The 27,199-nt window shown below is 35.4% G+C and overlaps 2 protein-coding genes across 6 annotated transcripts; both read left to right on the top strand.

The window, feature by feature from the left end:
• The first annotated feature begins 7,262 nt into the window (after window positions 1-7,262).
• On the top strand, window positions 7,263-12,157 carry LOC131006804 (uncharacterized). Of its 3 annotated transcripts, none has more exons than XM_057933953.1 (4): window positions 7,263-7,553; window positions 8,328-8,527; window positions 9,179-11,639; window positions 11,734-12,157. In XM_057933953.1, exons 3-4 carry the CDS (start codon window positions 9,240-9,242, stop codon window positions 11,992-11,994), a joined length of 2,661 nt encoding a protein of 886 aa, XP_057789936.1. In that variant the 5' UTR covers window positions 7,263-7,553; window positions 8,328-8,527; window positions 9,179-9,239; the 3' UTR covers window positions 11,995-12,157. The 3 variants fall into 3 exon arrangements, with proteins under 3 accessions (XP_057789936.1, XP_057789935.1, XP_057789937.1); XM_057933954.1 differs by lacking the exon at window positions 7,263-7,553 and adding an exon at window positions 7,826-8,101; XM_057933952.1 differs by lacking the exon at window positions 7,263-7,553 and having other exon boundaries at window positions 7,642-8,527.
• An 11,377-nt stretch (window positions 12,158-23,534) lies between these two features.
• On the top strand, window positions 23,535-26,762 carry LOC131006807 (transcription factor PCL1-like). 3 transcript variants are annotated; one of them, XM_057933957.1, is made up of 2 exons: window positions 23,535-24,791; window positions 26,418-26,762. In XM_057933957.1, exon 1 carries the CDS (start codon window positions 23,803-23,805, stop codon window positions 24,760-24,762), a length of 960 nt encoding a protein of 319 aa, XP_057789940.1. In that variant the 5' UTR covers window positions 23,535-23,802; the 3' UTR covers window positions 24,763-24,791; window positions 26,418-26,762. The 3 variants fall into 3 exon arrangements, with proteins under 3 accessions (XP_057789940.1, XP_057789939.1, XP_057789941.1); XM_057933956.1 differs by having other exon boundaries at window positions 24,908-26,762; XM_057933958.1 differs by having other exon boundaries at window positions 23,641-24,791; window positions 26,429-26,762.
• Window positions 26,763-27,199: the final 437 nt, after the last annotated feature.

The raw sequence follows: 27,199 nt of genomic DNA, 5'->3' as shown, positions 1-27,199 counted from the left end.
GTAATTGTTTATCAGTTGCATCAATTTTAGTGGTGTATACTTATAATTGTTTTAAGGTATCTATGCACGTCAATTGTTTAAACGAATCAAAACAACTATACGAGACATACACGGTAGGGGACACAATAACTTACACAGTTGACTACACAGTACCATACACGATTGCACACACAATTATATTTGCACTAATCTTACTTCGATTTCAGAATCCCCAATTGATTTCCCACTAATCTTACTTCGATTTCAAAACCCCCAATTGATCTCCAACTAATCTTTACTATAATTTAGTAATCTTCAATTGATTTCTCAATAATCGAACTTTGATTTCATAAACTCCAATTGCATTTGCACTAATCTTATTTCGGTTTCAAAATCCCACTTGCATTCCCACTAATCTTATTTTAAAGTATGATTCTCATATTATATAACTTAGAATTAAGATGAATTAACTTTGTAGATGTCACATGACCGTATAACTAACTGTGTAGATGTCACATGACCGTGTAGTCAACTGTGTAACTAAGAACACCAACCTTTAGAGTTCTTTATAAAAAAGAATTTTTGATGAAATATTCAATACACACCTTAGACCATGTTAATCAATATGTTGGAAGTTGTAATTTTACCACTTAATTATATTTCATGTTCTAACAAATCAATAATTAACGATTATTTGAAGTTGTAAGTATCTGAAAGAATTATATTGTTTCAAGAAATATCTTCAATATATTAGTGGAGACATAGGTAATAGCCTAATTATTAATAGGTGATGCAAAATTCATACTTGTAATTGTTTATCAGATAATCAAATTTACTGATGTATACTTATTATTGTTTTAGTGTATCCATATGCACGTCAATTGTATAAACGAATCAAACAGTTATACGAGACATACACAGTAGGGAACACAGTAATTTACACAGTTGACTACACAGTACCATACACAATTGACTACACAGTAAGATCATACAAAAAATCCCATTGATCATGCATACCAATCCCTTTGTTTAGCGTGTAAATCCGTAAGAATTAATACGAGATATTGCCAGAGTTCGTAAATAATTTTTTATTCTCTTGAATTGAAAAACAATCTATAGTAAAAAATTGCGTGTAATGAAAAATAATATTCACTTTTGCAAATGACTACAAGATCCCATGCAATTTATATGTATTTATATTATGAATTTAAATATTGGATGTTTTTCACAAAAGATTTAATTGAAATTGATAATTTTTCACAAAACTATAAATTTATATTGGATATTTCAATATAAATTTATCTAAAAATATATAAATTCACAAGAAAAGGATATTTTTCAAAAAAATATAAATTCTAAGTATAAATTCATAAATTTACTATTGGTGATTTTAAATTTTTAATATTGGATATTTAAATTCACAATATATATATATATATATATATATATATATTTCAAAATTTATATAAATTCACACTGAAAAATATTGGTGACTTTAAATTTTAAATATTGGATATTTATATAAATTTATCTAAAAAAATATAAATTCACAAAAATAAAGGATATTTTTCACAAAACTATAAATTGCATGATATAAAAGAGCACTGTATAGATTGTAGCAAGTGGGCCCCGCAACTATATATATCATCCTATGAATTAGTGAACTTTCTAAATATAAATCAACTTTCCAAAAGTAGATGGAGTAAAAGAGCGGGAAATTGTTTTGGCTAGATGGACCAGCTTTTATATATGTATAGATTTTGTTTTAACGTGTTTCCCAATTTAATACTAGTTCTTTTTATATTTAATAAAAATACTTCACACAATCCTATAAAATATGAGGTCCTTAATTATTCCATTTTGATTACTTTTAACACTCATAAAAATGAAATTTTTATTACACTCAAAACACACTTAACTACTTTATTAGAATTCCTGTCATTCTCAAACAAATACTAATTTGAGGATCTCAGAGAGTATTATAAATACATTAGAAAGGGATAACAATCTTTATTTAAAGGGCAAATTGTATGAAAATACCTCATTTTAAACCAAAATCTGATTTTTTGACAATCTTTTTAATTGTGGCAAAATTTTCAACGAGCTTGCAATTTGTTGCAGTGTCCGTCCGGAGAAATTTTCCGGCCAAATCAAATCTAGTTGGCAGCCGAAATGCCAAATCACACCCATACACCCCCTCCCACTTCACCCTCCCCCTTCTACGTCACTCTTCCCCCTCCCCATCCCCCTTTCTCCAGATCTGCCCAGACCCATCCTCCCCCTCTCCCCTCCCGTCGCCTCTCCCCTTTTCTCCAGATCCGCCCAGACCCACCCTCCCTCCCCCTCTTCCCATCAAAAGCTTCAGAAAGATTGCAAGAACACAAAAGAAAACTAAGAACTAAGAACTAAGAACACCATGTTAGATATACACAGAGAACTAAGAACAAATATTATAACTTGTGCTATGCTTTCATACAAAAGAAAACTCATGAACAAATGAAATCCTATTACATACAGAAACTGAATTTTGAACTACGATTTTGCTATGAACTTGTGGGTCCTTACTTTTGTGAGTATCGAAGTATAGGTTGCGTCGCCGTAATTTAAGAGCAGAGGGAGGAGATAGGTGGTTTCAGGGAGGCAGTGGCTGCCGAAGCTCCTGTTGTGGACGGCGGCGGTGCTCCTTCAGTGGGGAGGCCGACCCGTCGACATGAAGCGGCAGCAGCGGATTCAGACGGCGGTGGCGGCGGCTGACGAAGCTACTGCTGTCGACGGCGGCGTTCCTTCAGTGGGTGATGTGTGTGTGTGCTGTCAACAAGAGAGAGAGAGACCAGCGGCGTTCCTTCAGTGGGCGGACAGCCGGAGGGGGAGGGTGGGTCTGGACGGATTTGGAGAAAGGGGGTAAGGCGACGAGAAGAGGGGGGGAGGGTGGGTCTGGGCAGATCTGGAGAAAGAGGTAAGGCGACGAGAAGAGGGGGAGGGTGGCTCTGGGCGGATCTGGAGAAAGAGGGAGAGGCGACGGGAAGAGGGAGGGGGGAAGGGGGGGTCTGGGCAGAGCAGATCTGGAGAAAGGGGAAGAGGGGGAGGGGGAAGGGGAAGAGAGAATAGTGACGTGGGAAGGGGAGGGTGACGTGGGAGGGGGTGTATGGGTGTGATTTGGCATTTCTAATGCCATGTTGGCATTTCGGCTGCCAACTCAGATTTGATTTGGCCGAAAAATTTCTCCGAACGAACATTGCAACAAATTGCAAGCTCGTTGAAATTTTTGCCACAATTAAAAAAATTGTCAAAAAATCAGATTTTGGTATAAAGTGAAGTATTTTCATGCAATTTGCCCATATTTAAATTGAGAATGTAAGAATATAATTGAAGTTTCAAATTCGTGTAACATTCCCATACGACCTCAAATAAATATTCGTTTATTACCTCATTAAACCAAAACCAATAAAAAGAAGAAAGACATAAATTGGAGTGAAAGTATTCATAAATGAAACTTATCATTTTTTATAACGGAAACTTATCATTTTTTATATCGGAATTCATATACATATAGAAGAAGAGATAATGTTGTTATGAGCACATCATTTTTTATAACGGAAACTTATCATTTTTTATAACGGAATTCATATACATATAGAAGAAGAGATAATGTTGTTATGAGCACATGAATTTGAACCGATGATTTTTTTTTCAAGTGACAAAGTTGAGTTTCTAAAAGATCATTCTTAATAAAGAGATTTTAAATTCAAATGTCATCTAGATGTGGATTGCAATTTTATTTTATTTGGATTTGATTCATTTTATATTAGTTGTTAGTTTGCAAATTATTGAGAAGATTTTGTAATATATTCAATTCATATATCTTATATTTACAAATAGAAGAATTATAGTATGATTTAGTTTGAAATATTTCAATTGGTGTTAACGAAAAATTCAATTTGATTTTAATCGAACCAAACCATTTACTATCCCCAACTCTTGTTAGCTTACAAACAAACGCGTACAAATGCACCTATACCTTTGTTTTGGATTAGCTTGGACTAAAGGAAAACTAAATATCAAATAAAGACAATAAATTTGACAAATCCAGCCCTACAGCCATAACCCAAATTGAAAATTCGTATTCAACTCAAATAATACTACTTATATTAATTCAAATTCCCGTCGTTGTCGTCGGCAAGAAAGTCAAATTCCCGTCGTTGTCGGACTCCAAATCCAACGGAACTATCGGTTATAATATTGTACACTATCTTTTACGAGTATTACTTTTAGTTCATTAACTTTTTTGCATAAAATTATAAGAGGCATTAACATCTTACGTGGTTTCAATAAAAAAAGATTAAAAAGATGCATCGATTTGGGTTTAGTTATTTGGGTTTTGTGAACCAGAAACGTACTATATATTTTTTAATTTAGTCCATATACGCAAAAACATAATATAAAGACAATAAATTAGACAACTACACTACCTAATCCCAAACCCATTCATCTAATCTCTCTCAAAATCTGAAAAGAAAATGAACTCAAAAAGATTCCGCTCCTTTCCGCGACTATCCAGACCAAAGGAATTACTTGAGCAACTATAGGTTTCAATTTTATTTATCTGTACTTCATTTATAAGAATCTTTGCTTACTCTAAAAAATGAAAAACTAAAAAAGTTGAATACTTGTATGTATATATGTATAGTACAAGTTTAATAGTATGAATATCCTTTGTGCCATGCGACCTAGTCTACGTCCACAAAAAATAATCCTAAAAAGGGACGATACGAGTTTTAATAAATATAATTATTATATTGTGAGTGAAGAATAAATTATTTTCTAAAAATTAGCATTAATTATACTGGGAGTGGAGAAAATGATCCACCATGCGATATCAAAAATAATGAAAAGGGCTTTCTAGTGTTTCAAAATTACTTGTTGGAGGCTTCAGATGATGAGCTTTCGGGCTTCGGCGGCCGACGTCTTCCTCTTCTTCCGGAGGTGAATCGATGACTGAGCTCTTCTTCTTCCAGAAATGAACTCAACGAAGAGACGAAGTTCTGTTATGATTATTCTAAGAGAATAGAATCCTTTGACAATCTAATGGAACCAAAGGATCTGTTTGTGAGTCTGCATCTCGTAATTGTGGAAAGAAAAGGTACTAGTATTTTTTAGATGGGATGAAGGAATCTTTGTATTCTTTCTAATATAGTGTATGTATCGGTTAAACGATTAGGGGTTAATGTCTAAAACCGAAAGTCTTGGGTTCGAGCTCACTGTGGCGCGGCCTTTAAATTTCTTTATTTAATCATGTTAATTTATCAAAAATAAATAAATTAAATGATGTATCAAATAAATAAAAAATAAATATTAAATATAGTTAGAATATAAGTAAATGTAAAATTATTTTTTCTTAAAAACTAAAATAATCTACATCAATTACTCAGTAAAGTTCCTTAATTTTATTTTATAATTTTGAAAAGTATCGTTTTTAATTTTCCATCTATTTGATGGAAAACTTTATTTTCTTCCCTAAAATTATAAAATAAACACATAATTCAAATTACAATAAATGAATAAATAATAAAAAAAGAATTTTCACATCACAATATATATTTTTAAAACATAAGCTAATCATGCATAAAATTATTTTTTCTAAGTTAGCTCATTACCTATGTCATCTTATTATAAAAGCTTCAATTGATAAGTAGGAAAGTAAATTATATTATTAGAATTTATTAGAATGCTAATAAAAGAGTTGAATAATTATTTGATACCAAATCAAAGATCTTGCATTTGTCTTTAATTTAAGATATATATAGAATATTTTTTATAAATAAAATTTGATTTTAAAAAAAATCATAAAAATATGAAAAAGAGAACATGAGAGGGGGGGGGGGGGGGGAGTATAGAAAATTGAAGAATGTGTATGATGAAAGAGAGGAGAGAGGAGAGAGAAAATATATGGGATTTGTTGAATTTTATAAATACCATTTGATTGATTCTTTAATTACAATTTTGCCACAAATTGTGTTTTCATATAATAAATAGATGTCAAAAATTCTTCCCTTTCATTTGATTAGTTCTGATCGAAAATCAGATAGTATTTGCACCGACCAAGATTGTAATTTTAAGACCTAGCCCTGGGAAATCGTTTTTGTTTGAATGAGGGGTTTTATGATGTTAATGTTTTTGAATTCACAACTAAAACTAGAATTTACAACCAACTCGATGAATTCATAATTGAATAGTTAGTGTTGGTTCACAATAAATTGTGTTGGTTGTGAATTCGAGTTCTAAAACTAGAATTCACAACCAGTTTGATGAATTCACAATTGAATTATTAGTGTTAGTTGTGAATTCGAGTTTTAAAACCTTGAATTCACGACTAACAATATTTCTAGTTGTGAATTCAAACTTTAAAACTTGAATTCACGAACACTATTTCTAGTTGTGAATTCAAACTTTAAAACTCGAATTTACAACCAACACTAGCTATTCAGTTGTGAATTCGAGTTTAAACCTTGAAGTCACAACTAAAATTAATATTATTTGTGAATTCGACTGGTTGTGAATTTGCGGATAATTTTTTTTTTTATTTTAGTGGCTAATTTTTAAATTTATAATTCTAAAGTGGCTATTTTCAAAATCCACTCTTTAGTTTATGGAAAATACGAAATGTTTTTCTTAAATGGTGTTTTATTTTATTTTTAGTATTTCCACTGCAGTATACAAATTGCATCTATTTAAATTATATTATCAAAAAATAAAAATATATTTGTATATAATTCTAAGGTATGAAATCATTCATCACATTTTCTTTTAGGCAGTAAATGATTATATATTAATTAAATGGAATAATAAGAAATACGAGTAACAGTTAAAAGCTACGACGTTCACTTCTCGACCCAAATAGAGGTATGCTCCAAAAGCTAGCTAAAGAGTATGAAATCATTCATCACATAAAATTGGGGTTGTTGGAAAGAATTCAAATAATTATATACATATCATGTTGACCGCCGCAAGAAGAGTCTCCAAGTGAACATGTTTGATTTTTTAAATCAATATTTTTTTTTGTAAAAGCAAGTGAAAATCTGGAGTTTGGTGCAAAATAATAAGAATAGAAAATGTTTGATTTTTTAAATCAATATTTTTTTGTAAAAGCAAGTGAAAATCTGGATTTTGGTGCAAAATAATAAGAATAGAATGAGTGAGATGATTATGAAAGCGGTGAGTCTGCTTTTGCAATATTGGTATAATAATAGTAATAATAATTGCAATAATAAAGTAACATTTGCAGAAAGCTACTCTGAGAGGTGCGGACCCCGGCGGATGTGACCTCCCGCGTTTTACTCCTCCATTCTCAGCCGTCCGATCTCATCCATCTCCAGACCTAGAAAAACCACCACATTCTTTTCGAATCCGAATGTGAATCCAACTTGTTCATTGTTTTCTCTCTTTGATTCTGCATTATTCACTTGGAAAAGCCGCTATCAGTTCCGTCTTTGGATCATCGGATTCCGCCCTTTTCCATCTCTGATTTGCTGCGCTCCTTTTCCCACCGACAGCTTCTACTTTTGTTGCAAACTCGGGTATGCCACCTTTACTTTTCCGAAAAGGATCAACCATGATTGCGAATTTTGTTTAATTTTGGAGAATGTGGCCAGTTAAACACATTGTGATTATCGCCGTTTGTTTATTATTTCTGTTCGGTGGCATTTCCTGTTCATTTGGCGCTACGTTAAGAAATTTGATTTCTGTTTGTCAAGCAAATCTAGTTCACTGATGTGGTTTTTGAACCCACCCTCCAATTACGTGTAGATGCAGAAGGTGTGATCTCTCTTGTTTAATTTATTTGAATTTGTGCCTGTGTGGGTTGGCCAGTTGGTAGGGATAAAAAAAAAATTAAAGGGGGGTGGTCTGGAGCGGATTAAAGCAAAAAAAAAAAAGAGAGCTTTTTTTAGCGCTTTTAGCCCGCTCTGATTTTACTTTTATCTCAACCAATGTCAACACGACTGTCATTTTTTTTTGAAATTGGGAATTGTGGATTTTCTGGATTTGAAAAAAAAATGTAAATCTAATACTTGAAGGAGCGAGACAGTTTACCCTTATCCTCAGTGTTCGTCAGTCTTGTGACTTTGTGAGTACTTAGGACCACTTTCAGTCATCATTTTGGATTCTTTCTTCTTTAAAACCCTTTTCTACGTGCCTGAGCTGTCTTCTCGCTGTTTTATATGTAAAATGATTTGGCAAGATGTGCAAATTTAGAGTTAACTAGTTAATCGTTGCTTGATGTTGGTTTTTGAAACGAACGGAACTGGCCCATCTCTTGTTTATGATTTGTATGATCTCTATGGTTCGTGTAGGTCGATAGGCTCTGCTCATGGTCAGAAGAAGGGGCTCTGATCCCAACAGTCATTTGGAGCTGTGGCGTCTCTCCCCTCTGCCAAACTGTAAGGAAATCGTCACAGATCAGTTTGGTCTATGGAAGAGAAGTTTGGTGTAGCTGCTTGTTGACAGTGCTTCACTAGGCTAAGGAATGGATGCTATCGCGTTGCTGAGAGAGGTATGCCCCTGTTTACCAGTAGTTTTTTCATTGTATGCAAAGAATCTGGTTCGTGGAATTCAATTATTTCCAAATTATGTGCTGTAAACATAACTGAAAAGGAAAAAAAAAAAACTGTTATCGTTCATTGGGAAAGTCGAGTTGTCCCATTGATCATGTTGATCCCTGTTGACGCCACAGGCAATGTGGCGAGCTTTGGAGCTCGAAGGTGCTCCAAATGCTCGCACCTGTAAGCATAGTTGTTTTATGCGCGTTGATAATGCATATGCATTCATGGTTTTTAATGATGTGCTGAGTAACATTTGTCAGTTGATTTTCACTTCAACTTCCATTCCTCATCTCCAAATACTATGAATGTTGAAGAGTTAGGGTTTGCGAAATAAAGGAGTCATGGTTCTTTAATTTGTGACTAGTAATATTTAAATTTGTGCAGAAACTTACCAATAAGTTAATTTGGCATTTTAACCTCAGAGACTAACTTCTATTTACGATATTTATCTGATAAAATACCAATGCACTGTACGTTATAGGTATGTGTCCATTCTTTATATAGATTTACTGCTGGAGTGGATGTGCTTACGGTCATTTCTGGCTATTTTTGTTTAATTTTTTCTTCAATAAATAATTTAGGGGTTTACTTTTTCTCGACAGATGATGAAATTGGTTCAACCAAGTTTATGGCGTCCATAAGTCTCCAAAAACATATGCATTAATGCATGTTACTAGCAAGATGGGGTTTCATTCAAATGGTGGTGAGGAGTCATATGATACAAAAGCGAGTAAATTAAATATCGGTTTGTCAACCCAACCGAAACAGAGGAAGAAACTGGGGTCCATTTTGAACTTGGAGGAATATGAGAATGATTTACATCCACGAGCTGTGAAGGATGCAGAAAAATCTAAAGGGTTTCATCAGAAGCAACACGACGAAAGAAAGTTGTGCAAAAGTGAAGAAGTTGTTAGGTACATGTCATGTTTACCTAGTTATTTGGAGAGAGGAGAAAATCCGGAGAAACTTTTCAACATTGGGGTCCTTGATTGGGGCCAACTAGAGAAGTGGCAACATAGCAATGCTGATATCTTGGGTATAAATGTCGAGCCTTCACCTTCCAGTAGTACCTCTTCATCATTTGTCTCCTCCAAAGCGTCATCATCCCGTCCTAGCAGCAAGAACACTATGTCTCATCATCATCGGAAACTAAATCGTCCCTCAACTTCAACTGGATGCCGTTCAAGTGCCTTGGAACTTCTTGCTGGGGGTGGAGAAACACTCCCCAAGCACAGGAATGACTCAAATAATCTCTTAAGGGTGCAGCAGGATTTGTTGCAAGCAACTCAGTCTTCTAATCTGGACAGGGCGAACTGGCAAAAAGATAGCAGACGTCTAGACCCGTCCCTGCAGAAAGTTACTAAGCTAAGGTCGCGGCCTTCTGAAACTGATAGCATCGTATCTGGTTTTAAAGGGAATGGAACCCTTCGCAAAGGCGAAGCTTCGAAAGCCAAAGAGCAGGTTCGCAGTTCTGGCATTAACGCTCTTGATTCCTCTGAAAGATGCAAAACAAGAGTCCCCAAGTCAACAAATGATCCAGGACATGGACATTTTGCTGCATGCCATCAATCTGATTCATCTGAAAGCGACAAAAGCCGATTGCTTGAAGAAAATCACTTTGATGGAGGACCTGATGCGAAGGTCTCTCATAATAATTTAAGATCTGATGATAACCATTTCTACTCCATGTTCAATGAACATGGCAAGACAAGGGACTCACAAGTTGAGAAATCTTTCAAAGAAGTAAGGCGTCTCGACTCCCAGTCTGGTGAAGAACATACAATCCCGTTTACTCAAAGTGTGTCAATTAGTCCTGCTAGAAGGAGGAATCTGGAAAAGAAGAACTCGGTCTCAAAGCCAAGAAACTTAGCTCAAGACGAAATTATCCAGATGAAAGTGGATGGCTTGGAATCGACCAAGGTCAGGAATCCGTCACCAACTCGAAGATTCACCTTTGGCAAGAGTTCCAACTCAAACTCGTCAGATATACCGACACAAGTTTTGGATATCCTACCTGATTCAAAGGCAACTTCTACTTCAGCTTGCTCAAATTATTCAGCTGGTGGCAAATCAAATGCTACTAGCAGAGCCAGATCTAGTCCCCTGAGAAGGCTACTTGACCCATTATTGAAGCCAAAGGGTGTCGAATCTCGCGAGTTTGCTCGATCATCTGAGAGAAATCCATCAGCAAGAGAGAGGAGCTTGAAGTCGTCCAGTGGCCAAAGAGAATCTCGAGCTTTGCTTTCTGTTAAAAGTACAGTTGATTTAAAGTGCTTCAGAAAGGATCATATTGGTAGATCACATCATACGCAGAAGAATGGAACATCATCAATGCAAGCTCTCCTGCAAATAGCTGTAACAACGAATGGTCTTCCGCTATTCAAATTTACAGTTGATAATTGCCGTGATATTTTAGCAGCAACGGTTAAAGAATTAAGTTCGAAGGAGCATATGCGCGGATGGATCTATACATTTTTCTCTTTCAGTGACACTAAGAAAAAACATGCTCAGTGGATCAACCAAGGAAGCAAAGACAATAACCAAAGTATTGTATCAAACATTGTCGCACAGATGAAGGTCTCTGACATTGTGGACACTGATTCAACTGGGAAAAGACATGATAAATCTAGTGGAAGGGAGTTTGTTTTGTCGGCTGTGGGGTCACGAGAGGCAGATCAGACAGCAGACTGTTTGCCATGCGATGAGCTTGCTGCTGTTGTGGTAAAGTATCCAGAAAGGGTTTGTGGACAGTTAAACCAATCAACGAGAGGCTTGAAAGAGCCATTTCAACGAGGCATAGAACGTTCAAGTTCACGAGATGATGAAGGGAATGAATCTGGAAGTGATGGCCCTTTTAGCACAACGGTTATCCTTCCCGGTGGTCATCACGGGGTGCCTAGCAAAGGAGAACCTTCACCGCTGATCAAAAGATGGAAATCGGGTGGATCATGTGACTGCGGAGGCTGGGATTTGGGCTGTCAGTTAACAGTTCTTGCTGGCAGCAATCAGAGATTCAACTCAATCAAATCCCACCAGTCAACTGCTGTGAAGCTTTTCTCTCAGGTAAATCTGCATGCCCAATTGTATTTACTTGTGATTCAATTTCAAGTAAAAGTTCTTTTGGTCATCTGATGTTAACATTGTTGGCTCTACACAGGAAGAAGGTGAACGGCCAATGTTCGTCTTGTCGCCATTTGAGGAAGGGATCTTCTCAATCGAGTTTGATTCATCGCTCAAACTGATACAAGCATTCTCCATTGCCATAGCAGTTGCGCACAGCGGCAGATCGGTGTTGTTATCGTCAAGAGTGGTTGGAGAAACCGAAAACAGCGTGTCGAAAATCATCAACAGAGCTCAGGTGGAGGTTACTGCAAAATATGCCTCAAATCCTCCTCTTTCCCCTGTTGCTAGAGTCTGATATTCTGTGGTTTTTAAGAAATAAATATCGTATTTCATGGAAACCAAATGCATCTCTGCAATTCAAAAGGTGTTATTGTCATTTGATTAGAGATAAACAGAATGGATGTAAATTTAAAGATTTGGTGGGTAAATAAATGCATCAAGATTCAAAGATAAAAGTATAACTTTGGAATTTTTTAACACATTGATTATTTATATTATTATCATACGTGGCGTCGTATAATTACTCCATTTTAATTTTTTCTCAATTCTCATCATTCTTATTTTTTTTTTCTAAAATTTAATCTATTTTTATTTCTAAAACATAACTCAAAAAATAAATAAATATGGCTATATAGAGACTTATATTATGTAAAGCGTTCTTCACAAAATCCGTAATCCAATTTTGCGAAAATCGGCCTCTATCCCAACGGAGGGAATAGAGCTCACTAATGAATCACCAACAGGGTTCTTTAATTTTTTTTTTTTTTTAAAATGAACTTATATTATGACCGATCACTTAATCTAATATTGCATAGTAAAAAAATACAACTAAAAAAAATCACATAATAAAGATGAATTTATATCTACTATTATCAATTTCCATATCTAAAAACTATTATATCTCACAAATAAAATTTAATTAAAATTCTATTTAACATACGTTCTTTAACAAATAAAGTATTCTTATATTTCATCTATAAAAAGGTGTATAATTAATTTTAATTTTCAAGCTTTCAAATATCTATATATATAGTAACTATATATCTTTGATAAAATAAGAGACCGGTTGATATTTATATCTATATGTGTGATTATTTAAAGGTGAGATATCATGTCATGTAAAATTTAATTTAGAGTTATATCACACATTAGTTTGTTAATGAACTAAATTACTATAATTCCAACTTCATTCCATCATATATGTTACAGACAACTTAATGTGCATACTTAAACAAATTATATAATATTGATACCTTATATGATAAAAGATTTTATTTATAGTTGAATATATATCAACCCAAATAATGATTTAAGTGGAGTCCTCACAGATAGTCAGATACTACTTTGAAGCGCTCAAGAAAAGTTTAAAGGATATTATGAGATCTTCCGATAAGACTAAAAAACTTTTTGAATGTTTGGTGGTTGTTTTAGGAGATGACTTCGAAGTTTGAACAGGTAGTCTCTGTGACCCATAAGGGAAGTTGGCATTACATCGTGTATGCCATCATAATTTCATCTCAACTTTAGAATACGTGTCAAGTTCTCAAGTTAACTAAGAATATGAGATTACATGTATTTTACTCTTAATCTTAATATATAATTTAATAAATTATATTAGCATACATAATTAATTCAAATTATCTTTATTCTAATTAAATGAATATTATTTCAATATAAAGAAGCGATCAAGTGTATTTTTTTTATCTATGCAATAGCACTAGGCTGATAATAACTCAACTTGGGGAACGCGTAATTAAAGACAAACAAATTTTAGAAAAAAATGTGGGCTAGAAGTTTTTTATAGCTAGAATGATGATGAGTCCATCTAATTTCTCAAAATTTCCTATTAGGTAGGTTCCATTTCAGAGAAGGCAATTCCCTCTAAGTGTTTGTTTTGCTATGATAATAACAAGAGTCAATGGACAATCTCTTTCAAGTGTATGATTATATCTCCTGAAATATGTTTTCAGACATGGACAATTGTACGTGGGAATCTCAAGAGTCACTAGAAGATAGGTCTAAAGCTTTTAGTATCTGATGAGAGTGGTCATACGCATGACACAACAACTAACGTGTGCATGATGAAATTTTTGATAAATTATACGGTAATTGGAAATTTAATAATTTTTTCAGACTTTGAAAGTTGAAGTCATTATTGATGTATTATTTAATTCATTTTCTTTTAATATTTTTTAGTAACTGATTACAACTACAAACATCTAATTTAAGTAAATTTCAAATAAATGTAGCAGTTTCTCTCTTAATATTTTATGGATCGATAATAAGACATTTAATTTAGGTTAATTTTAAATAAATATTACTCCCTCCGTCCCAGCTTTTAGTATCCAACTTTCCTTTTTTGGCCGTCCCATATTTTAGTATCCATTTCTATTTTTGGTAAAAGTAGATGGGGCCCTTACTCCACTTTAATTATTTTAACTCTCACATAAAATGTAGGACCCTTATTCCACTCACAACACATCAATCACTTTATTAAAACCCGTGCCGTTCTCAACTGGATACCAAAAGCCGGGACGGAGGGAGTACATATTTTTATTTTAGAATAATTTATTCGGTACTCTATTTTAATGAAAGAGAATATCACAAAATTATGTAACTAATTTAAATGTAAATTAAATCAAATCAAAAATTGAATCAAATGTGTGTTTGAACACAAGATCTAAAATTTGTTTATTTAGATTCAACAATTAGTGAAGTCTTCGCAAAAAATAGATGTGAACTCCTGAACATGTATGCGTGTGTTTGTTAACAATAAATAGTATGAACAATAAAAAAACTATATAATTTACGCATTCGTTTAAAACTTATACTATATTTTTATTCGTGCCAAACCCAATTTAAAGTAATTTTAATTGTATGGACAAACATATGAAAGAGAGTAACTCTCTTTTTAAACATATATATAATAGTATCCATTAATTATCCGAACACATTTAAATTTTATAAAATATCTAAATAAACAATATAAATTGTTATAATTATTGATTATCTAACTCAATAAAAGCTTACAATCAATATGTTTGTTTCTAAACATTACAAAGTATACATTAATAATAAATAGCATAAACTATACATTGTACGAAATCTTTTTAGAATGTATATACCAGTCATGTCGCAAACTCATTTCAAAAGTGTTTTTACTACCAGTTCCCGTCAAAACACATCATAATAAATATATGACTATAATTGGTGAAGTTTGTTAAAATTTCGATGTGGGATTTAAGATAAATAAATTGATTAAAAAGTTTGTAAATTTTAATCAATTTCTATATCTAAAAACTATTAAAAATCTAAAAGTCATGATATATTTAAAAACTAAATATCTAAAAAATTATTATATAAATATTTCAACAAAATAAATTCTATCCTATGTGTTATAATTTCCTCAATTCTCATTCATTCATATTTTTTTTCTATATTTTAATCAATTTCTATATCTAAAAACTATTAAAAATCTAAAAGTAATGATATATTTAAAAACTAAATATCTAAAAAATCCTTATATAAATATTTCAATAAAATAAATTCTATCCTACGTGGCGTCGTATAATCAATCCATTATAATTTTTCCCAATTCTTATTCATTCTTATTTTTTTTTTAATTTTTAATCGATTTTCATATCGAAAAACTATTAAATATATAAAAATCATTATATATATCTAAAAACTATTGAATATCTAAAAACCATTATACTAATATTCCACTGATCAATAAAATTTTATTTATATATATATATATAGTAGCAAAATAAATCATATCCTACGTGGCGTCGTATAATCACTCCATTCTAATTTTTCTCAATTCTCATTCATTCTTTGACGCATAAAAGTCAAATATTGTATTTCAGAGTCCAAATGAGATTATGCTCAAAAGTTTGGCGTCCAAAAGTCAGATATCTTCTTTTGAGTTCTTAATGATCATCTGATCTTATAGAGTTGAGATGAAATGATGCTTAGATGACAGATGAGATCTTAAATTAATTATTATCGATCAATATAGAAAAATTGCATAAAATTTATATAAAATGGTGTTTTACTGTACTAGCAAAAAATTAACATTTAACTCACGAATATAGATAAGTATAATATAAACTCTATTTCATCGAGTTAATTAAATTAATTAAAAAATAATTATATTATATAGAAATAATACAAATAATTTAAGTTATAATTTAAGGCCCGTCGAATTTCGACGGGTTATACACTAGTTAATTATGTAAAGTAAGCGTTCCTTTAACAAAAGTATTATTAAGGGCTTTGAACTAATATGGTTTATTAACTTCTTTTCTATGTTGGGTTTATTTAGGATTTTCTGAAGGGTGAAGTAAAAATGTTGTTGCGTTAAAAATATTGACGCTTGAATTGAAAAATAATGTCATGTGAATTAGGGATGAGAGTGGGTTGCATTTGGACCAGATTTTGTTAGGTTTAGAATTAAATATGAAATTTCTTACTTAGGTTCGAATGAGGTTCAAGTTCATCGGATCGTAAAAAATGAAATTTAGATCCATAAGATGCATATGAATTCATATTTTTCTATCTTGTAAAATAAATCCTAAATAAAATAAAATTTATAATAACACCATTATAATTGTAAAAATGAAATTTAGATCCATAAGATGCATATGAATTCATATTTTTCTATCTTGTAAAATAAATCATATATAAAATAAAATTTATAATAACACCATTATAATTGTTTAGAAATTTTACAGTTATTCAAAAATAAATTTATTACACTATTATTCAATAAAAATAATATAATTATCCAAAATAAATCATGCTAATATTATGAAAATATACAATCATTCAAGTGTCAACTAACATGATACATTCAAGTTTAGCAACATATACTTGTGATGATTGAAGTAAAGCCGTGAGACGAGGTAACACAGTTTTAGTGAACTTTAAAAATGTCCAAATTAAAATAGAAAAAATAAAAACTATCCATTAAAAAAAAAACCCTTAGAAATTAACCACACTTACTGTTGGGGATAGATCCAACAACTACGGATAAGGACGTTGGGGTCATCCGGTACGATGGACACTAGCAACCTGAAACACGAACAACGTTAGAGCCCTTCTTAGAGCACCGGTGGGGGTGTGACCTAGGGCCGTATACGAGCCGAGCCGAATACCTCCAGGCTCGGGCTCGGTTCGTGAAGATTTGGTTCGGCTCGAGCCTAAAAATGAGCTCGAGCTCGGCTCGCTTATATAATATCAAGCTCGAGTTTGGTTCGAATTCGGCTCGTTAATTATTCGTTTATCTCGAGCTCGGCTCGAATTTCAAGCTCGATTTCAAATTCAAGCTTGTATTCAAGCTCGGTTCGAATTATTTATATATTAAGGTTTCATTAAAATAAAAAAATTATATTTGTTCATATATTACTAGACTATTTATGAATCATAATTTATAATTTATTTTTAACAAATAGATAATTTATCAAGTTAGTAATATTTTTTTTAATTATGAGTATTATTTTTATTATTTAAAAAATATTTAACAAATAAAATATATAAAATTATTATTTAATGAACCTATTCGCGAGCCTATTCGCGAACATATTTGTGAGCCTATTCGCAAACATATTTGTGAGCCTATTTGCAAATAGGCTCGCAAATAGGTTCGAGCTGAACATGTTCGCGAGCTCACGAGCCGAACATGCACAGGCTCGAGTTTGGCTCGATAATTTTATCGAGCTCGGATTCGGGCTCGAGTTCGGCTCGTTTAGAAAATGAATGAATTTCGAACGAATTTTTTTTTAGCCGAGCCCCGAATAGTTCGCGAGCGGCTTGGTTCGTGACTCTCAAGTCAGTAAACAAATTTAAGAAAAATCGTATTGAAAGTATTGAACTATGGTAAAGGAAAGAGTAAATCGGGTCGATCTGGTCGACGGGGTTGAAGGGTGATTCGGCAATGAGCGGGGGCCGTCGGGTCTTCCCGGTTGGTCTGGTCATCAGAAAACCTAAGGCTGAAAGCGTGGAGGCAGAGTAGTGCGAGTGGGGAGAGAATGTGGAGAGAACATGTTGGACTGCGAGTGATTGTATGCCTCTATTGACCTAATTGGTCTTTATTTATACCTTGATAGCCTGACGGCTAGGATTTTGCTGACACGTCTCCCTAAACCCTAGTTGTTCCTATATTTGTGGGGTCGATATCCCTGATCCGTTTCTTGCCTTCTTTCCTAAGTCGTTGCTCTCTCTAGGGTTTGGGTCAATGGACCTTGATGACCTAGGGTGCGAGCTGAATTAATTGAAATTAATTCAGTTTTTTGGATTGGGCTAGGCACTTGGGCCGCGAATATTTATTTAAATGGGCTATACGAAATTTAGCCGCGAATATTTACATCCACAATTCACACCAATCTATGGCTTGGTTGTAAATTCTTACTTTAAAACTCGAATTCACAACAACAATTATTTTTAATTGTTAATTCTAACTTTAAAATTCAAATTTACAATCAAGACTATTCTTAGTTGTAAATTATACTTTAAAACTCGAATTCACAATCTTGATTATTCTTAATTGTCAATTCTAACTTTAAAACTCGAATTCACAATCAATCTATATTAGAGTTATGAATTCAGTTCTAACCTAGTTGTGAATTCATCGTATTAGTTATGAATTTAAAAATAATAACAATAAAAATCAATTAAGTCATTTTTATTATAAAAATAAAGTTATTTTAAATGTTAAATCTAGATATCGATTGATAATCAATAATAAAACAACACTTAATACACAAAAATCATATTGTCTGTTATCATACCAACATTTAAATTCAAGATTTTTGTATTGAGACATTCAGCTGAACAGTTGGCGGACATTCTTATTCTTGCATTTGCATCGCCATGGCCCATGCCACCCATCTGTCGGCTTTTGGGGCGGTGGAAGTGGACACCGCGATGCTGGAGTTAAGGATGGATGAGAAAAATAGGTGGAGAAGGGAGAGAGAAAATGAGAGAAAAAAGTGAAAAGTTTGGCAAAAGAAAATAATAAAATTATTATTAAAATGTGTTTTCTATTAAAAAGAAAAAAGAAAAAAAACCCTTAAAAGCACAGAGACGCAGACTCGAGCCTTATTAAAACTTTCTTGAAGAAAACCCTATGGAAAAAACTTAAAAAAAGGAAAAGAGTACTCGTTTAAAATTCGAAGGTGAAAATCCAAGTAACAATAATGAAAGGGTCCGAAGACCAGCAAGTGAAGGTGAATGCCCAAATTCCATACCCAAATCGAAACCGGGAAAGGGAACCAGAGTCCGAGCTTTTGGACTAATTAACTATCACCCAGAGTCTGAAACTTCATCCCTGTTCGAGAGGTCCAAAAAAAAAAGCGAGGCAATTCTTTATGTTGAAATCCATGCAGAAGCCACCATTGATTTGCAATCAAATGAGCATTAAGTGGTAAACACCAGGCCCCAAATGGAAGTATAATCTGAAGGCCATACCACGTACACATATTAAAACAAAAAAGAACCAGCCACGTAGCAAGGACAATAGGAAATTTTGATAGGAAATTCCAAGACCACCCGAGCCAAAGCAACCAGAGAAGGAACATCAAGATCCAACATTCAAAACCCCAAGCCCCAACTCACCGGGTACCTAAAAAAGAGTTTTGATACCGGTCCGTATAATGATCATATTGGTGAGCCCACGAAGGTAAAAACGCATAGACAGAAGATGTTCGATGAAATGCACTCAGTCTCTCTCCTGTTAATCCCAAGCAAAAGCCGCCCATTTGAAACAACATACCAATTACCAAGTGTTCGATAAGATATCCCAAAGATGGATGAGGCAGTGGGCCTTCATATTACGGAAGAAAGTTGGCTCAGTGTGCAAATGAATGTCACGAAAGAAAGAAGATGACAACAAGACTCTGAGGCATTCCATGGGAACACTATTTTTGCTGCACGTAGTTATGCGTCGCCATGCATTTCCTAATAGCGCTGCTAATCTCAGGGATCATATGAGGCCACCATCCTTTCTCATTTCTTTGTTTCACCATAATGTCAGTGGTAGAGTTCCCCTCTCTAAAGATGTGCGAAGCTTGGATATTCATGTCATTGAGGAACTTAGTCGTTCGATGCCATTAAGCAATGAAACGCCAGGGAACTGTCAAAGAATATGTTTGAACAAGGTGAATGACGTAGCTAGAATCAACCTTGATCCAAAGGTTCCACCAGTTACGTGAGTAAGCAATTTTGATAACCAAAATTACTGCGAGTAATTCCGCTTCAAAAGCAAATCCCACCCCCTGTGATGTGAAAACATCACTAGACACAACTGTGGTTATCACGGAAAACCCCACTTGCCGCAATTGTTCCTGGGGCTCCCATCGAAGTGCCATCTGTGTTAGCTTTGATCCAAGGAGCAACCGGGGGCCACCAAGAAACATTAATGAATTTCGGAGGTGGCATCGCTCGGGATGAGACACCGATGGCCCAAATGATTGTATAATCCTTCCAAGAATTATGCATATTGCCCAATTTAGAAAATGTATTATCCAATTCGTTGAATGCGACTTTCACGGCGTGAAGAATGTGTTTATGGTTGAATTATTTGCCCTCTGTTGGGAACTAAATGAAATATCATAATCCTAGTTTTGATGATACCAAAATCAATAGGTTTCACTTGTAATAGACTAGAACTATTCGAACTCAAGTGTTAGAGTTCTTTTTCTAGCTTAGTTGTTGTTCTGGTGACTGAAGACTGAAGAACGAAGGACTGAAGACTGAAGATGCCGACTGATATAACGATTAAGACAAAGTCAAATACTGATATTTGACTTATCAGTCGAAGGATAAGTTTCGACTGATTACTTAATGCGCGCCACGTGGATTCAGCGGACTGATACTAAAGTCAAGTATCAGTTAAACATTCTTCCACGGACTAAATCTCCTATGTTCAAAGGAAGCTACGCACTCCAGAAGTACAGCCGCATTAAATGCAGAGATCTCAGGATCGTCCTTTCTCTGCAGAGGCCATTTCTTTTTGGTGATTACCTTTTCAGAGATGTCCCATCTCCTGCTCTTCAAAGTAGCCGTTCTCACCAAACAAGGAACCTCGAAGATTGAAGCCTCAGCCCAAGTTCAAATTACTCTCTAACGGAAGAAATCTTGAAGACCATCTCCGCCAACGGATCTATTCAAGACGTCTCCTATAAATTGTGCTCGAGGATCACTTCAATCTTCACTGATTCAACAACATAAGCTGAAACGCTGCCGAATTCGTTACTCAGCAAAACCAAGCCTCCCCAAAGTTTGAATCAAAGAAGAGAATCACAAAGCCAAAAATCAGTCACTGCCGATTACATACATTCTCTTAGAACGTAGGCAAATATTGTATATCCAAAGCCTAGGTAAAACTGACTGCAAAAAACTTGTTCTTTGTGGTTTAGTTGGCAAGTTTTCAAACCTCTTTTCAACGAATCGAATTGAGAGTTTGTGTCGAAAAGGAGTTCAGACCAGTGTTCTGTCTCCGTGAGATCTTAGTGCCCAGTGTGCGCTAGGAGTGAGAAATCCAACCCAATGTGTTGGTACTGAAGATAGGCTCTTCAGTTGTTTCGGTTTGTTGTGCACCCGCAAGCACACGTTCAGGTTTGCTGTGCACCCGTAAGCACACGCATCGGTTTGTTGTGCACCCTTAAGCACATGCCCAGTGAAATTGTTGGTCTGATCAACCGACCGTGGATGTAGGAAGTGTTTTTCGAACCACGTAAAAATCTCTGTGTTATTTACAGCTTTCAATAGTTACCTTCTTACTTGTGTTTTTGCTTTCCTAAACTGAAAACTGATTAATTGCAAAGAGAAACTTAACTGCTGACAAGATGATTAAAATCACAGGCTATTTCGAAACAAAAGTTTTCCGCTGCGTGTGTTATTAGTCTCACTGATCTATCTTCTGATAGTCAGTAAGATTCATAACATCTCTTTGTTTATCAAACTCGACTAATGCCTTACGTGTATCAGTTAAAGTCTTTGACTTAACTGATAGCTCTTTACTGAAGAGTATTCAGTATCAGTCGTCAACCTTGTTTTGACAAAACTCTTTTTAGTAAAAAAGTTGAGTCTGTTTGTATTTAAAGTTTCATTTTGAAAAATAGCCTATAGGTGTATTCCCCCCCCATACACCTATTCGAGACCCTCCGGACCTAACACCCTCAAAGTAACAATTATTACGAGAGATCCAAATAGGCTAAATAAGATAAATGACGCCCAATTTCCAAAAACTCCTGATCTGGGGGCTATGATCGATTGACCACGCCCAAACAAAAAAATCATGAATATTCGAGCAATTTAGGCCATGAGGGAGGCAAAACCACTCAAGTAACTCTTTCCAGATCAAGCGAGTTTTCCGATAGTGCCAGAAAGTGTGGTGCATAGATTTCGCCGCTTCAAAGCACAAGGCACAAAAGTTGGGTAAAATAAAATCGTGCTTGATGAGACAATCGAGAGTGGGCATTCTATCATGCAAAATGTACCAACAAATAAGCGATCTTCTAACCAGAATCAATTTATCTCAGATCCAGGAGCCCTAGGAGACTTTTTGAAAGCAATGACAATGTGTAGAGTAAGCAAGTGTTGTACTGCTGTAGTCCTAACATCACGACGCTGCACTTGGAACGAATGGTACGAATATGTCGTTTCGCAACGAATGGTACGAAAGGGCCTATTCTCACCATAAGTCTTTGTGTGCACACTTGGCACAAATGGTACGGATGAGTTTTTTCATAAGATCACTCGTGCCGCATATATGTACGACAGATCTTGAAACGGCGGGCACGAACAATTCTAATGGCTCCATTCACACCGTTCATGAGAACCTTCGACACCACGGATCTTGAGACAAATCGAATGGATGGCGATAATGAGGCATTAGCATCAGCCATTCCTCCAATTGGAGCAACAAATCGTGGAACAGATGGTAAGAATTCGTAACATCTCGTTCCATATATGAAACTCATGGATCTATTGGAACTTGAACTCCTAGATCTGGAACTAGATGTTGTATCTGAAAATAACGGCATAATGGTGGAGTTCGCCAGATTCTGGAGAAGAAAAGTATAACGTGGCGACGTTTGGGTGAATTTGAAGAAGATTACTAGATCTGGGGTCGGCGGGGACGAAAATGTAGTTGTCAGGGAGAGAGAGAGAGAGAGAGAGAGAGAGAGAGAGAGAGAGATGGATGTGTTGGGGATAGAGAGATAGGGAGAAAGAGAAAAAAAATGAGAAAGAAAGACGATGGAGATATGTTTTGTACGTATATTCAGGAACAATTTTGTCCACAACACTGGATTTTGGCTACAAACTATTGAAATAATATTAAATGAATTACTATTGATTTCCACTTTTTTATATGATTAGTACAAAATTCATCATATTTATTTTTGCTTATATGCTCAACTATGTATATATTTTGACAAATTACAAACTTTTAATTATATCTTATAAATTCAATAATCTTATAAACTACTCTATCCGTCCTAACTTTTAGCATCCAATTGAAAGTGACACAAATTTAATAAAGTGATTGAGTGGAATGTGAGTGTTAAAATAATTAAAATAGAGTAAATATTCCACTTCTTTTACTAAAAATAAAAATGAATATTAAAGTGTGCGTGTGTTGGTTTAGCGGTAGAATATTAACGCCTAAAAGTCTAAGACTTATAGTTCTGAGTTCGAATCCTCCATCACACAATCTTTAAATTTATTTATGTAATAATTTATAAAATAATAATAATAATATTAAAATGTGGGACATCCATTCAACGTGGAATGTGATAAGTTTACCCATTGAACACACAAGCACAACTTGTGTTTTAGTACCTCAACACAAAAATAGCAGTAGTAAAAAGGTGCGGCGGTGGCAGTTTAGAGTTTGTAAAAGAATCGAGATAAGGGAGCGAGATATTTATTGAAGGATGAATAAATATCTGGGCAGGGTGTCCAGCGTGGAATCTGATATTGCACTTTTTGCACCCAAAAACAAGTTATTTAAATCCGCCCCCACCGCCTCTCTGTCTCTTCCCCCATTTGCATCAATCAATTCACAATCCACAAATTATGTGATTTTGATTCCCTCATGGGTGAGGAAGTGAAGATTGACGACGCCATCTCCGACTGGGAGGCCGGCCTCCCCTCCGCCGACGATCTCACCCCCTTGTCTCAGTGCTTGATCCCACTCGAATTGGCCTCCGCCTTCAGAATCTCGCCGGACCCGCCCCGCACCGCCGTCGACGTCACCCGCGCCTCCCGCACCACTCTCTCCTCCCTCCGCGCCGCCGCCCCCGCCGCCAATTTCAAGCCCTTCGCCGCTCACGCCGACGATCACGCCATGCCCGACGCCGACGCCGACGACGGATCCGACCCCAAGAAGACCCGCCGGGCCGACCCCGCCGACGATCCGGCCGTCGACAACTGCACCGACGACCAGTCAACGGCCACTGCCAAGACTCTGAAGCGGCCGCGCCTCGTGTGGACCCCGCAGCTGCACAAGCGCTTCGTGGATGTGGTGGCGCATCTAGGGCTGAAGAACGCCGTGCCCAAGACGATTATGCAGCTGATGAACGTGGAGGGTTTGACCCGGGAGAATGTCGCCAGCCATCTGCAGAAATACAGGCTATATGTGAAGAGGATGCAGGGGTTGTCCAACGAGGGGCCGTCCCCCTCCGATCATCTCTTCGCTTCCACGCCTCTGCCCCCGCAGAGCTTCAATGAGTCGTCCAGCGCCGGCCCCAGCCATGGGAATGGAATTGCAAACGGCAGTCATAGCAGTGTTGGTAATGGAAGTAGTGCCAATAACCATATGGGGATGCCAATTCCGATGCCATACCCTCCGCCTCCGCAGATTATGCCGATGCAAATGGTGGGAATGGCGCATGGACACGGCTACCATGGATACGAAGCTCCGCATTCGCATCATAGCCATCACTATCAGCAGCAGTATGGTAGTATGATGCAGCAACAGAGGGACTGGTCTGGCAATAAGTATAATGCTGGCTATCCACAACATCATATGACTCAAAACAATAGCAAGTGTTAGACGGAGCAATGTTGGAAGTCAGAATAAAGGTGATGGCTTTTTGTAGTCTTATGTTCTTTTTTTGAATTGGTGATACTGTCTTGTTAATTGCTGTGTGGATTGTTGATTGTGATTCTCTTTTGCTGATTGAACACTGGTCATACAGGGTCTCGTGGATTCATTGCCTTGGGAATGTGGCATGTGAACCTCAGCTAGGACTAATGTTTTGGCAAATTTGCTGTCTTCTATCTAGTGAATTGTAGATGTCTTAATTTGTAAAATGAGTTTTTTGAATTGTATATTGTGTACTTGCTTTCAACGGATGTCTTATGCTTATTAAGTACTGTTAGAAACTTGTTACTGTATAGCTTGGTTCTTTGATGACCCCAAATCAAGATTGTTCCAAACGAATAAACATATAGCATTTCTGGAAAAGTACTGGATAATCCCTACTTATCTTATTTTATACATAGCAGGACTAGGACAGATGAAATTATTGATCTTTAATTGTTAATTGGATTTCGTGCACGGACTATTAATGCTTTCAGTTAAATGCTTTTCAATTCAACTATAGTCTTCAAGTCCATGATGCCCTCATACTATAAACAGAGCTTGCAGGTATAGATCTTTATCTGCCTAAATATAGCCGATCTTGTTACTATTTGGAACATATTCTTAGATATCTTCTCTCTCTGGGAGACATATAAGATATTCCACCATCATCTAATGTAGCCTCGGTCCTCCTGAGAAGGCTTGCAATACTTTTAGCTCTTTTTATAGCAATTTAGAACTTGTTGTGATTGTGTTTGATACTATTCCATCTTATTATTCTCTTATTCCCCCTCAGTTGTTGGGGAATAAATATTTTGAGTCTAGGCATCTTCCCTCATCCAAATAGATACACACATCGTTGAATATAAACATGTGTCTGGCATCTTCTTATCTTGTTTAAAGCTTGTTTATCTGATGCCTTTTTACTGTGCTATCTTCAGATCAATTTTACTGAGTGAGGTTGCCGTGTCTTTATGATGAAGAATTGGATCAGAAAATGACCTGTCACCTTCTTTTAAAATAAAGGAGAACCTTATAAGCTTTGCATCATTTATAACTGTACATATGTTTTTCAATGTTTAATGCATCCATATCTATATGAGAATTTGCCTATCTGGATATCTGTTCCAACAAAAACAATGAGTGCGCTTTCATTTTCCTCCATCTTTTGTGCTTGCTCCTTTTCATCTTACTACTTGTAAGAATGATCCTATGTTTTCCACAAGAAAAGAGATCTATAGTTGAAGTCCTTTAGGATTTCATTGCAATTCCTAAGGTAAATGTACTGTTATACAGGCATTGTAGTGAATTTTTGAGTTTTCAGGTTTTGCACCCATGTCTTCTATTGAATTCCAAAGCAAGGGGTCACTAAAATGTTACTATCGAGCTGAAAAATGTTATAACGTGAAACAATACCATCCATTTTGATAATTCTAGGTCTCTTCGACTGTCAAACCTTCTGAACTCTAAAAAGCTAAGTCACTGTAGTTTCAAGAATGAGATAAATGAATGTTTGAGCAATAAGATTTTTTTTCATAAATATTCTTGAAGTTGCTCGAAACTGCTTTGTTTTTATGCTTGAAGTGTATTGTGTCGCCTCCTAACTAATGTGTGTGATTTCATAGTGCACGTTCAGATTTCGTGAAGCTTCGTTATAATTCAAGTACAGAGAGCCCTGGTTTATGACACCAGATCCGTTGGAAGATTACAGAATGTGACGTCTTATGGCATTTGGTTTCTGTCAGAGTAAAAGGAAAGATTGACCCCATCAGATACTCATCACGAGTTTCTGGGGTGCACTGAAGCTAAAGCTTACTGTCAAATTAGTCTCGCCTTCATGCAGAAGTTGTTAGTTTTTCTTCGACTTGCTGTACTGATGATTAATGTTTGTGTGTTTCTGGACAAGCATGGCTTTATTGAGTTTCGTTTTGAGAATCAAGTATAAATATAATTAACGCCCCTTGGAGTAATCCTTGCATTAAACAGAAATCAGATATTTTCCCTTATGGACTCTGTAAATCGCCTTTGTCACGATGCGTTTCATGATAGTTGGGTGCAAGTCTCTGTCTTCTTTGTACATACAGATCACTATTTTGATCACTCACTTTAATCATCCTTGAGGAAGCTTGGCTTGTGTTTTGGCCTCGTAGATTCTATTACATTGTTTAAATGAAGAATGTTGCTCGGTTATGGCACATAATGTTATATTGATGTTCTTAGTTCTTATTTTCTTTCGGGTCCTCGAACCTTTTGTAGCCTTAGTGGATGAAGAAAAGAATAGAGATTTTGATTATGGAGCACACCTGCTGTTGATAAATAGATTCAATTTATTACAGTATCTTATTTTGATGCCTGTAATGCAACAGGGATGCCCTATTAGTTCACTTATGCAACATTATATACTGGT

The sequence above is a fragment of the Salvia miltiorrhiza genome, chromosome 1 (assembly GCF_028751815.1).
Source record: "Salvia miltiorrhiza cultivar Shanhuang (shh) chromosome 1, IMPLAD_Smil_shh, whole genome shotgun sequence".
Taxonomy (NCBI): Eukaryota; Viridiplantae; Streptophyta; class Magnoliopsida; order Lamiales; family Lamiaceae; genus Salvia; species Salvia miltiorrhiza.
This window is presented reverse-complemented; position numbering and strand designations above follow the sequence as displayed.